Here is a 13,107-nt window from a genome sequence, read left to right as displayed (position 1 = left end):
TTGGAGTTCAGAAAGTATTTTCCTTAACGCTACCCTGTGCAGTAGATAGAAACACCATTATCCCCATTTTATGGATAAGGGAGCTGAGGTTAATAGAGACTAAGTGATTTGTTTAGTCTCATCACTATTAATCGGTTCTCGGATCTTTAGATTATAAATCCAATGCTTTTTTTTTTTGACAATATCAAGTTCTATATTCATAAAGGCTTACTTTAAGCAAAGAAAAACACTTCTCCACAAAACATCCTAAAGTATACGAGTCTGATAATAGACATAATTAAACTTACTGGTTTTGATATCCCATTTTCTGCAGTTTCATCTTCAATTCCAGATGGAGGATTAGCACTTAAAAAAACCAAACAAACAAACCCAAGCCAGTTATTATACAACTAGTATATAAAAACCATCATATGCCACATATATAAGTGACTACCACAAATACAGTATAATGGGACACTGGGAATCAGACAATAGTACCTGGATTCAAGGCACTTATAGTCTTGTTTGGGGTGAGAAGGGGTTGGGGTTATAGTGGTAAAGAAAAGGAACATTTACAAATAAAAATACAATGAAATGTGAAGATGTAGTAAAAGAACAAAAAAAATGTAATTAAAAATGACATTACATTAGACAATCTCTAGATAAATAAGTAGATAAGCTATTTTAAGGTTTACAAAGCCTTTTCTCACAACTACTTTACAGATGAGGATACCACTTTGGGCAAGTGAACCCAAATCACTAATCATCACACAAGTGATAATCAGAATTCAAATTGGGTCTCAACCCCAATTTAAGTGTTCTTCTCACTATATCATGCAGCTATGAGAGTTCAAATGCAATTAGAGATTACTTTTGGCTGATGAGAAGTACTTATGCTAGCCAACTCCATTCTCTAAATCAATGACCTATAATTTAATCACTGATTAACAAGTAGTTTAAAATGGCAAGTACTTGGAAACTATTTTAAGTGATTGTATAGAAAAGTGTCCTCTGATCTGGTAAAAACTACTATACCCAATTTTGATCTTAAAATTCCTATAATCTGAGATCAGCTCAAATAGCGCCTTTACTTTTCCTCTTTTCATTACAGGACAATATAACTACTACCATCACTGTACCTTATATAAGAGTTTAAAAAATATTAATGTTTATATTAGGACCAAAATAGTATTTTTTAAGTAAAGATACCTGGAACTATACTATGCCTTTGCCATAAAGAAGTTTCCAATATCTATATGCGTTGTACAGTGGGAATCATGAACAACCTCATGCTGTAAGAAATGATGAATGTGATGAATACAGAGAATGAAAAGATACACATGAATTGATAGAGTGAAAAGCAGAGTAAGTAGAACCAAGAAAACAGTATGCACAATGCCTATACAACAATGTACATGAAAAGACCTACAAAAAATTAAGTCAGTGTTTCAAAATTATAAAGAACAAGCATGACTTGAAGGAAGAGATATGAGAAGATACCCCCATGCTATCCCTTTACAGACAGGTTGGTGGTTCACAAGAATTGTATTCTATATATATTTTCAGAGATTTTCCCCTCATTTTCTTTTTTTTTTTATCTTTGAAAAAATATTTGTTATAAGAGATAGTTTTGTGAGAGGGATGGGGAAGGATACTGGAGCAAATTAAGGTGATATTAAAAAAAAGGCATCAACAAAAACTTATTAAAAAAAAAACACAAGAAAAACACACATGGCAGAGGATTGTGAGGAAAAAAGCAACTAGATCAAAAACTTTTTAAATATTTGATATCATTGTTCAGGAAAAGCCTTGTATTTTCATTATTAAGTCCAATGTTCTCTGAACTAGATTTAAACTATTTAAAATGTTTGTTTTTCTTGTTTCACTGATACTTTTTGTTTTTTTAAATCATTTATTTCCAAATATAGATCACTCCAAAAAACAAAAGATTTTTAAAAATTCAGCACAACCAACAGAAGTCACATCTGACAGCATATTCATCTCCCCACGTCCCTAATCGTCCATGTCTTCAAGAGGAGGTATATTTTCTCAATTCTTCTTGGTCACTATAATTTACACATTGCTCAATTTTATTTTCTCAATTCTTCTTGGTCATTATAATTTACACATTGCTCAATTTTATTTTGTTCTTTCCATTTACATTGTTTGAGTACATATATATATATCGTTGATTTCACTCTGCATCAGTTTGTCTTCCCATGTCTTAATGAATTTTTTTAAATTCCTTGTTTCTTATGGCACAACACTATTCCGTGATATTTACAGACCACTATTTGTTTAGCCATTCCCTATTCCTACCAATTTTGTTCCCAATTCTTTGTTACCACAGAAAGTGCTGTAATAAGAAAGTGAGGATTCATGGGTGTGGAATACCATGTATAATGTCAAACTTTTTTTACATGCCAGTACTGCAGAACTTTTTTTTTTAAATAAGAGATGGCTTTCTGTGAAGATTTCCCTTTTATAGAGGAAATATGCATCAGGAAATGCATGTAATACAAAAGACAAAAGATACCACTAAAGTTTTAATTTTTTAAAAGCAATGCAATGAATATTTTGGCACATACATATGTATATATAACAAAATATGTACATACATATATATATAAAAACACATACGGTATCTTTTGTTTCTGTATCACCTGCATTTCCCAATGTATGTGCTTATGTATGTGTATATATATATACATACATACATACACACACATATGCAGACAGATATACATATGGAATCTTTCTGACTTTGACAGAAACCTCCTTGAGGTACAGACTTAGTAATGAGATCTCTGGATCAAGGAGCATGGACATTTTAATCACTTTTAAAAAAACAATTCCAAAATTGTTTTCATGATAGTTGGAGAAATTAACAGCTACATCAATAGGTTGTTATTAGTGTGCCTGTCATCCCAGCATCTCAAATATGAAGTTTCTATTCCTTGTGTCATCTCTGCCAATTTGTTAGTTATAAAGTGTAATTTGTTTCAATTGTGGTAGTTCATTAAGATTCTTTTAAGTAATAAATTAAAGTAATTAAGGAATAAATCCACTTTCAAGTCAACAAATGTTTATTTAAGCACTTTTTACGTGACCAGCAGTGTGCTAAGTTGTGGAAATATAAAGAAAGGCAAAAACAGTCCTTACTCTCAAGGAGCTCAGAATCTAATGCAGTGGGGAGTGGGGAGAGGAATAGAAGCAACTGTATACATTCAAGATAAAATGAAGATAATCTGAAAGGCACTTGAATTAAGGACGATCTGGAAAGGTTTCTTGTAAAAGTTAGGATTTTAGCTGAGATGTGAAAAAAGCCAGAGAAACCAGGAGACATATAAGAAGAGGGAGAGAACTTCAGGCATTGGGGACAGCCAGTGGAAATACATAGAAACAGGAGATGAAAAGTCATAGATGAATAAAAGTGAGGAGGCCAACAGCACTGAATCTCAAAATGTGTGAAGAGGTTAAGGCTGGAAGACAAAGACAAATGGCAAAGTGTGGTGGGTTATGAAGAGCTTTGAAAGCCAAGAAGAGTATTTTATATTTGATTATGTAAGCAATATGGAGTCACTGTAGCTTAATGGATTGGGTAACAAGGTCTGAACCATGCTTTAGGAAGATCGCTTTGACAGCTGAGTGGAGGATGGACTGGAGCGGGGAAACAGCAGGCAGGGAGACCAACTAGCAGTCTACTGCAATAATCCAGGCATAATGTCAGTGTCAAGGGAGAAAAAGGAGGTATATGCACAAGATGTTTCAAAGGGAGAATGGAGCAAACTTAGTAACTGATGTGAATGGGGGGGGGTAGGAGGGAAAAGGGTATCTGGGTGAGAAAGAGTGGGGAGTCAAGGATGACACCACGGTTGTAAGCCTGAATGACTGGGAGGATAGTGGTGTCCATGACTATTATAGGGAAGTTTGGAAAAGGAAGAATTTGGGGAGAAAATTCATTTTTGAAAATGTTGTGTTTAAGATGTATATGGGACATCCAATCCAATAAGTAGTTGGATACGCAAGACTAGAAGTCAGAAGAGAAGTTAAAGTTGAATAACAAGATCTAAGAATCACCTGCACAGAGATGATAACTGAATCTATGGGAGCTAATGAGATGACCAAGCAAAATAATATAGATAGAGAAGAGGGCCCAAGAAAGCAGACACAACCTGGATGAAGATCTAGCAAGGGAGACTGAGGAGAGTTCAAACATGTAGGACAACCAGGAGAAAGCAATGTCATAAAAACCTGGAGAAGAGAATACCAAGAACAAGAGGGAAGAATTGAATTAAGAGGGTACAAAGAAGTCAAGAAGGATGAATATTGAGGGAAAAAAGACCATTAGATTTGGCAACTAAGAAATCACTGGCAAAATATCATCGAAGAGGGACGTTTCAGTTAAATGATAAGGTTGGAAGCCAGATTGTGGAGAGTTAAGAGAGTGAGAGGAAAGGAAGTAAAGGAACACCCTACACATGGAATTTAGCCAGGAATGCAAGGAGAGATACAGGAAGCTATTTAGATGAGGTGAAAAGATAAAGAGGATTTTTTTTGAGAATTATAAGACATGGCCCTGTTTGTAGGGAGAAGAAAGCAGTCAGCAGATATTGAGGAATAGTAAGAAAGTTGTCAATCTACTAGAGAATCCAGTATGGAACAAAATCACTTGTGTACATACAGGATTTTTTCTTGCCAAGGAGCAAGGGCCACCACTTCCTGTGGGACAGGAGTGAAGGAGGATAGCAGCACAAGACATCTGAGTGAGGTGGGATGGAGAAAAAGGGAGCTCTTAACAAATGGCCTCATTTTTTTCAGTCAAATATGAGGCAAGGTTCTCAGCTGAGAGGGATGAAAAGGTTTGGAAGAGGTGCTACAGAGAGTGGGATAGTGAATCAATGATGGAGGTGTAAAGGGTTGTCTTGCCTCAATGAGGACACAGTTGAAATTATGTAACATATTTTAATGGACACTATCAACACAATTTTCTCTAGTTTTGTTGTTGAATAGCATATGAATGGGAGTGAAGGCAGTGGATGATGGGAGTAATTCAAGGCTGGGGCTTATCAGGGCAAGAAAGGTGATAGGACAAGGACTGGTTCATGAAAGGGTCAAGATGGACAAGGCAGAAGAGTGTAGCCAGTATAGCAGCAATGGCCTGAGGAAGACCTGAGGGGTGGAAGAATTAGAAGTCATAGCGAGGATGAAAAACAGGGTAAGAGGTTCTAAAGTAGAAGGGTAGGTGGAATGTGAACAGATTATGATTAGATAAAGGAATTTCAGATTAATGATAATATTTCTTTGACAACAAAAGCCTTTCATTCCTGTAAAAACATTGCTCTCTGTCTGAACTGTCCTCCCTCCTCCTAGTCTGTGGAATTTATCCTTTAAAACTTTAGGGATGCAAAAAAGAATGATGCATTTCAGGTCAGAAGAGTTTGGTTCACATTCTAGCTCTGTCACATTACCTGTGTGACCCTGAGCAATTCATTTAAATCTCTCTGGGCTTCAGGTTCCTCATCTATAAAATGAGACAATTTAACTATATAACCTAACATACGCTTTGGCTCTAAATCTTATGAACACAACTAAAATGATCCCCCTTCCACAAAGCCTTTCATCCTACCCCCAACAATCTTTCCCTTATTCATTCACCAAACATTTACTTAGCACCTGCACACCACTCACTGTATTAGGATAGGGGATGGTATAAAATTTAACAACATCATGATCCCTGCTCTCATGAAAAGAGTCAAGACTAAAAATCAAAGATAACTACAGTACACAAATTGCAGGAGAAATGCATTAGAATGGGAACACAAACTGGTATATTAACTCCATCACTATCAATCAGCATAATGAACTACATTAATCATTAAAGGTGAATTTTTGAAATTTAGTCAAAATGCAAAATGAAATACACTATTTTATTAAATTAACCCAAATAAAACTTATGGAATAGATTATTGTTGCTGACTATAATAACTTTAAGGAATCTGATGAGTAAATCAAAACTTCAAAACTAGGAATTTCAGTCTTTCATATAGATGAACCCACAATAACCACCCTTATTGTATAATATAGTCAGATTTAGAAACTTTGCCACACTAGTCTAATGTTATAAAGAACTGTACCTCAGAAGTCCTTTCTCAACATATAAGACTACTGCAACAATAATAAGCAAAGATTGAAAACAATTTAGTCTAGATTCATCAGAACTGATATTGGCAGTCTTTAACATAAGAATGGGTTGCCTTCCCAAGTTAAGGAGAAAATATTGCAAGCAGCCAGAAAGAAACAATTCAAGTATTGTGGAGACACAATCAGGATAACACAAGATTTAGCAGCTTCTACATTAAGGGATCTGAGGACTTGGAATATGATATTCAGAAGGTCAAAGGAGTTAGGATTAAAACAAAGAATCACCTACCCAGCAAAACTGAGTATAATCTTTCAGGGGGAAAAATGGACACTCAATGAAATAGAGGACTTTCAAGCATTCTTGATGACAAGACCAGGGCTGAAAAGAAAATCTGACTTTCAAATACAAGACTCAAGAGAAGCATGAAAAGGTAAACTTGAAAGAGAAATCATAAGAGACTTATTAAAGTTGAACTGTTTACATTCCTACGTGGAAAAATGACATTTGTACTCATGAGACCTTTCTTAGTATTAGGGTAGTTGGAGGGAAAATACATAAATATATAAATAAATAAATAAACATGTGTAGACAAAGGGCACAGGATGAGTTGAATATGAAGGGATGATATGTAAAAAATAAAATTAAGGAGTGAGAGAGAGAGAATTGTATTGGGCAGAGGAGAAAGGAAGAGATAGAATGGAGTAAATTATCTCACACACAAGATACAAGAAAAAGTTTTTATAGTGGAAGGGAAGAGGGAGGAGGTGAGAGGGAATGAATGAATCTTACTCTCACTGGATTTGACTTAAGGAGGGAGTAACATACACACTCAATTAGGTATGGAAATCTATCTTACCCTACAGGAAATAGGGGGAAAAGGGATAAAAGAGGGGGAGATGATAGAAGGGAGGGCAGATTGGGTGAAGGGGTAATCAGAAGCAAATACTTTTGAGGAGGGACAGGGTCAAAGGAGAGAATAGAATAGTATAGGATGGAGGGAATTATAGTTAGTATTTCACAACATGACTATTATGGAAGCGTTGTGCATGACTACACATGTATAACCTACATCAAATCGCTTGCCTTCTCAATGAAGGTGGGTGGGGAGGAAAGAAGCGAGAGAATTTGGAACCCAAAGTTTTAAAAATGAATGTTAAAAATTGTTTTTTACATGCAGCTGGGAAATAAGATATATAGACAATAGGGTATAGAAATCTATCCTGCTCTACAGGAAAATTGAAGGGGAGGGGACAATGGGGGGGAGGGTGATAAAAAGGAGGGCAGATTGGGGGAAGGGGTATTTAGAATCCATGCTGTCTTGGGGTGGGGGGAGGGGAGAGATGGGGAGAAAATTTGGAACTCAAAATCTTGTGGAAGTGAATGTTGAGAACTAAAAATAATTAATTTAAAAAAAAAACCCAAAATAAAATCCACATATACATGTGAAAAAAAGAATGGGTTGCCTTTTATAAGCTTGTAAAAAAAAAAAAAGCTAGAACACATTTTCCCAAAGAAATTGAAAACTGATTATATTCTAAGTCTTGCTCACAAAAATCTACTTACCTCAAAATGCAGGCAAACTTTAATACTAAAGAATATTAGTGAGTCCACTTTTATGTAGTGATTTTTGGATTATAGGTACTTTTTCCAAAAAACCTCTGTGAAGCTGGTAGTACTAGTATTAATACCCTCATTCTACAGATAAGGAAACCAAAGCTTCAGAGAGGTTAAATGTCTTCCCTAGCATTAACAGATCCAGAAGTATAGGACACTTTCAACCAAGGTCTTCCAACTCATACACTATGTTCTTTTCACTATAAAGTTATCTCATGAGCAATCTAGGAAGGCTTATAAGTAGTAAAGGCAATGCATGAACCAAAGTCTCTTCAATCTTCTCAGTGGTCTCTTTTGTATCTAGAAATTCTCTCTAAGCTGAAATTCTTTCACACTGGGCTATGGGCTTAGTGGTAAAGAGGCAGGGTAGTGTATAGATGGCAATTTATTTATATGGTGTGTTGGTAAACTGAATTTTTATAGACTGGAGATTTCTTGTATATTAATTCAATAAAATGTAGCCACACATTCACCCTAGCACATCAAACAAAGATACTCTTGTAACAAAGCACCAAGCAATTTAAACAAATTGGTAACAGGTAATTTTCTTGACCATAGTATTATTAATTTTGATTATTATACTAGTTAGAATTTTAGAAAAGCCTAATGAATGTATAAGTTTAAAAAGTTTCCAGTTTGCATATAGATTTACCGAATTCACCTTAAGGTAGTAAATAGTGAAAAACAAAAACTGTGAAAATAACAAAAGATACTATGTTCTAAGTTTTTAACAGAAGAGGCAGCATGGCATAGGGGATCAAAAGCTGACCTAGCAGCCAAGGTGACCAGACGTATACTGGTTGTGTGACTCTAGGGAGCTCATTCAATCTCTCTCATTACTCTAGAAAACTCTAAGACTGTAAGTGGCAGAGAAGCCTGCACTGGCAGAAAGAGTTTCCTCACACACAAGTTCCTAATACCAATGAAATCACAGGTTCAGTCTCTATCCCTAAGAAGCTGACAGAAACCAGAAAAATTCTTCTCTATATTTTATGAATGCAGGTCCTTAAAACTTTAATCAACTACAAATTTCAGCTTAACCTTAATAATCACATATAAAATCCAAATTTATAACTCTTAATAACTGCAAGATTGGCACCACTACATGATCAGTATAGGTATCAACTGGCAATTTCACTAACCTGACATTTTCTTCTTCTGGCCTTTCAACTTCATTTTCATCTGTCAAGGAAAAAAAACAAAAAACCCAAAATAAATGAATTGTCAATGAATCTTTATTTTAAAAGTGGTAGCACAAGTACTAACCTAATCTTTCAAAATTCACCTTGTATATCACATACAGACTTATGTTCCTTCTTACAAATATCTAAAAACCTGTGGGTTTTGGATTTCTTAAAAATAGAAAATCAGATCTAATTTCTATATTTTAAGCTAAATTTAAGTTTCTCAAGTGTTGGACTCTCAAATGAAACCTCATCATTTAAAATTTATTTAATGCTATTGATAAACTCTTCCTGCCAAACAGTCTAATTTTAGTTTCATCAAAGGGATACATGGTACAGACTTGTATTATCTTAACTATGCAATTCCAAAAACGGGGCAATATCTAGAAAACACTTGGATGCCACTACACTTGTTCAAATGTCAAACATCTGGCTGCTTTATACAGGCAAACAGCATCAAATACAAGGTTAAATTCTTTTTTAGAAAATAAGTGCATGATAGGTAACTACGCTAAACATAAACTAACTTAAAAGGAAGAGTCAGTTTAAAGATACGTCAGTAGGAGGGAGGACAAACCCATTTATTTCACAAACATTTATTAACTAGCTTGTGATTCAGCGGGTGGGGGGAACGCAAAACTTCTCAAGCTACTACTATACATCACGTTAATTACGGTAATGGGCCAATATTTTACTGGCTCCATCCAGGGCGTTGCTATTAAGTCGCTAATGAAAAAAGACAAAAGTAAAAGAGAGTCGGGTTCTTATGAAGGTCCTAAGCAACTTCGTACGTATGGGATGAACATGAAAACATGCCCACTGGTTTGCTCTTTTTATTTTGTTGTGGAGATTATTTCCGACCTCCATCTCCATCCAGGATCGGGGAGAATAAAGGCGTGAACACAGCCTAAAGAGGCATTCGGCACAGCTTGAGACTTCCCGGCCGAAGGGGACAGGGGCTTGCACTCACAGGGTGGCGGGCAGGCCGCTGGGGTGACCCAGGCCCGGAGCTAGGACCCAGGGCCAAGGGAGCGTGGGCTGCGGGTGGAGAAGGAGGAGCTCCCGAAGGGTTTACGCGCGTTGCGCTCGGGCCTAGCGGCCCGACCGGTGCGGGGAGGCTCGTGGCCCGAGGCGCAAGCCCGCCCCCCCACCACTGCAGGGCGGGGAAGGGAGAGGAGACCCGGAGCAAACCGGCGGAGGAGGGGGAGGGGAAGGGGGAAAGGAGCGACAGCAAGTTGCGTACCGCCATAGAGCCACTCTTCCTCCTCATCCCCACCGGTCCCGCCGCTCAGCTCTGACACCAGCCGCTCCACCTCCCCGGCCGACATGGCCGCCCGGGCTACGACTGAGAACAGATGCCGGGACCACCAGCCGGGCCTTCCCTGTGAGCCCCGCTTCCGAGGGGGAGCGTGAGGGCGCGGGACCAGGAAACGCACAAGAGCGCACGGAAGCGGCGGTCGCGATGACGAGCCCCCCGGCACAGGTTCGCTCGCGCAAGCGCAGGCCAACCTGAGCGGCGCGACGCGAGGGCAGGCCGGCCAGGTACGCGTGCGCCTGAGTGCGCGCCTGCGCGAATGAGAGGCAAGCGTCTGCCCCTCCCCGCACGCTCCTAGGAGAGGGTGTTCTTTCTCAACCACGATTTCCTGCCTCTCTGGGCATCCTTCCTCTCCTTTAGATCCCGCCACCATTTTCGTCGCCCTGACAGCTTTTGAATTCTCTGGCTTAGGTGTGCTTCTGCCATGCTTGCGTGCTTTCCTTAGGTCCGCAGTTTTCTTTTTTTCCTCTATATTTTTTCCGCCCAATCTTTACAAAAACATCCTGTTTTGTAAAGGATACAGAAGTAGTTCTCTTCTCCAGTACATTGACCCCTTGTCTTTTTGGCACTGAGAACAATCAATTCAATCTCATTTCGGTAAACAATGCTAGACTTTAGAGAAGGTGCTCACCCCCCCCCCCCCCCGCCAAAGAAAGGGCCTTCCCTGCTCCTAGTAGATGGATATCAGGCTTTGTTCTGCATGCCAATAAATAGGAGCACATCATAGCGTCAAAAAATTGTTTTTAAATAATTTTTTTAAAAAGGTCTTATACTTTTTCTTGTTTAGCCGTGGCTTCCTGACTCCAGGCCCAGTGCTCTATCCCTTTGCCAACCAGCTTCCAGCTCATTCGTAGGTATTAAAGGAGCCAAGAAAATTCCAAAAGACCCAAGATGAAAAATGCTGTCCACCTCCAGAGAGAGAACTGGTGAACTCTGAGTGCAGATTGAAGCATATTTTTTTGTTTCCTTTTACTTTTTTTGCCTTTTTTTTTTGCAACATGGCTAATGTGGAAATATGTTTTGCATGACTTCACATTTATTATTGATATTGCTTGCCTTCTCATGGTGTGGGGGAGGGCCAGGAGGGACAGAACTTGAAACTCAAAATTTTTTAAAAAAGATAATGTTAATTTTTTTAAAAAATATACAAAAAAATAAAAGAAGTGCTTTTTTTAAGATTGTGTTGACCCTTCCTTCCAATTATCTCAAATGCTTCCTTGCTTTAGAGAGGTAATGTGGTATAATGGTTAGAGTTCTAGACTTGGATTTAGAAGGGTCTGTTCAAATCCTAGACTGTTATTAACCCTATGTCTCCTGGCATGTGGCAAGTCTCAGTATCTCAGAGCCTCAGTTTATCTATCTGTAAATGCATACTTGCATCACCTGTCTCGGAATTCTTGTGAGGAAAGAAAACCTCAAACATGGGCTATTATTAGAATTGTAGATTGTTTGAATTGGAAAAGATTTCTGGAGCATTCATACACATGATTCACAGACGAAGAAGCTGAGATCCAGAAAGGTAAAATCATTTACCTAAGTTGTAAATGAACTGGGATGTGAACTTAAATCTTATAACTCTGACTAGTTTTTTTCCACTTTATTATTATTCACAGTACTCAAAGATGCCCACTTTCCTTCCTTTTCATGAAGGCAGTTCCAAACCCCATTTTCAGTCAAGTTCTCTTGTGTTACACCCTAGGAGAGAAGGAAACTTCTTTTAGATGGTATCTGTTTTTGGTACATACCACCTTTATCTATTTCATACAGTTAAGACTCTATGAAACATATAGGAAATAAACAAATTGTAGAATGACTAGCACAAAAGTGAATACTTAGCCAGTATTTTACTGTTTGATGATGAGAGAGACAATGGCTGCTAATCTTTGCAAATCCAGGTGTATGTAACACATGCAAAATAAATGATGTGATGAATAAGAAGGGAAAACATTCAAGAGATTGGGTTCTAATTCTGGCTATAACAATAGCTGAATAGGCTCAGGCAAGCTTCTCAGGCTTATTTTTTGCTTTGCTTTAAGGAAAGGAAAATGCCTAACAGGGTGGAGCAATCAATAATTACAGTATAACAGGTATAACAAGGGCAGCTAGGTGGCCCAGTGGTTAGAGTGCTGGGCCTGGAGTCTGGAAGATCTGGGTTCAAATGTGATCTCAGACACTTATTAGCTGTGTGACCCTGGGCAAGCCACTTCATCCTGTTTGCCTGAGTTTCCTCATCTGCAAAATGAGATGGAGAAGGAAATGGCAAGCCTCTCCAGTGTCCTTGCCAAGAAGACCCCCAGTGGGGTCACAGTTGAGAAAAACCCAAATGAGATCATGAAGAACTGGACATGACTGAAAAAAATTCAGCAACAATAACAATATAACCAGGTCTTCTCGATGCTAGTTACCTTTTTTGTAATGGAAATGTCAAATAAAATAGTTTTGTTCAATCAAACTTCAAATCTTTCACAAAATGTGATAGGCCAGACAATGTTTCCCAGAGAGGTTATTTACCAAATAGGGGGAACTCAGCATACCTGGTTCTAAGGTAAATGACAAATCATATTTAAAACACTGCTTCTAGATATGGGATATTTTCAATCTTTTCATTTTCTTCAAATTGTGAAATTTTTTAATAAAGGAAGATTTCAGTACTCATGCTTAATTTACAATTTTATTATTGGTAATAGTAACTCACATTGATATAGCACATTAAAGTTTAGAAAGCACTTTGCACATAATTCTGTGATGAAGTTAATACCCATTTTATAGATGAGCAAATTTAGATTAGGAGACTCTTCTATGGTAGTACAACCAGGAAGTTATCAGAGCCAAAACTCCAACTCAAACCTCTTGATTTCAACTCTTGAGTC

The 13,107-nt window shown here is 37.7% G+C and overlaps 1 protein-coding gene across 4 annotated transcripts in view; it reads right to left on the bottom strand.

The window, feature by feature from the left end:
- FIP1L1 (factor interacting with PAPOLA and CPSF1) overlaps positions 1 to 10,378 on the bottom strand; it is a 105,160-nt gene extending 94,782 nt beyond the window's left edge. For 2 of the 4 annotated variants that reach the window (XM_027836020.1, XM_027836021.1), the window contains exons 1-3: positions 10,166 to 10,378; positions 8,881 to 8,920; positions 288 to 345 (exon numbers count right to left, since the gene is read on the bottom strand). In XM_027836020.1, the coding sequence (XP_027691821.1) occupies positions 288 to 345; positions 8,881 to 8,920; positions 10,166 to 10,250 (183 nt within the window). In that variant the 5' untranslated portion in view covers positions 10,251 to 10,378. The remainder of the gene's footprint in view (positions 1 to 287; positions 346 to 8,880; positions 8,921 to 10,165) is intronic. The other 2 variants (XM_027836023.1, XM_027836024.1) reach the window with 1 other exon arrangement.
- Between the last annotated feature and the right edge of the window lie 2,729 nt (positions 10,379 to 13,107).

Source organism: Vombatus ursinus, unplaced genomic scaffold (assembly GCF_900497805.2).
Source record: "Vombatus ursinus unplaced genomic scaffold, bare-nosed wombat genome assembly UNPS02014818.1, whole genome shotgun sequence".
Taxonomy (NCBI): Eukaryota; Metazoa; Chordata; class Mammalia; order Diprotodontia; family Vombatidae; genus Vombatus; species Vombatus ursinus.
Note: the sequence above shows the minus strand (reverse complement) of the source record. Positions and strands in the feature narration are given on the sequence as shown.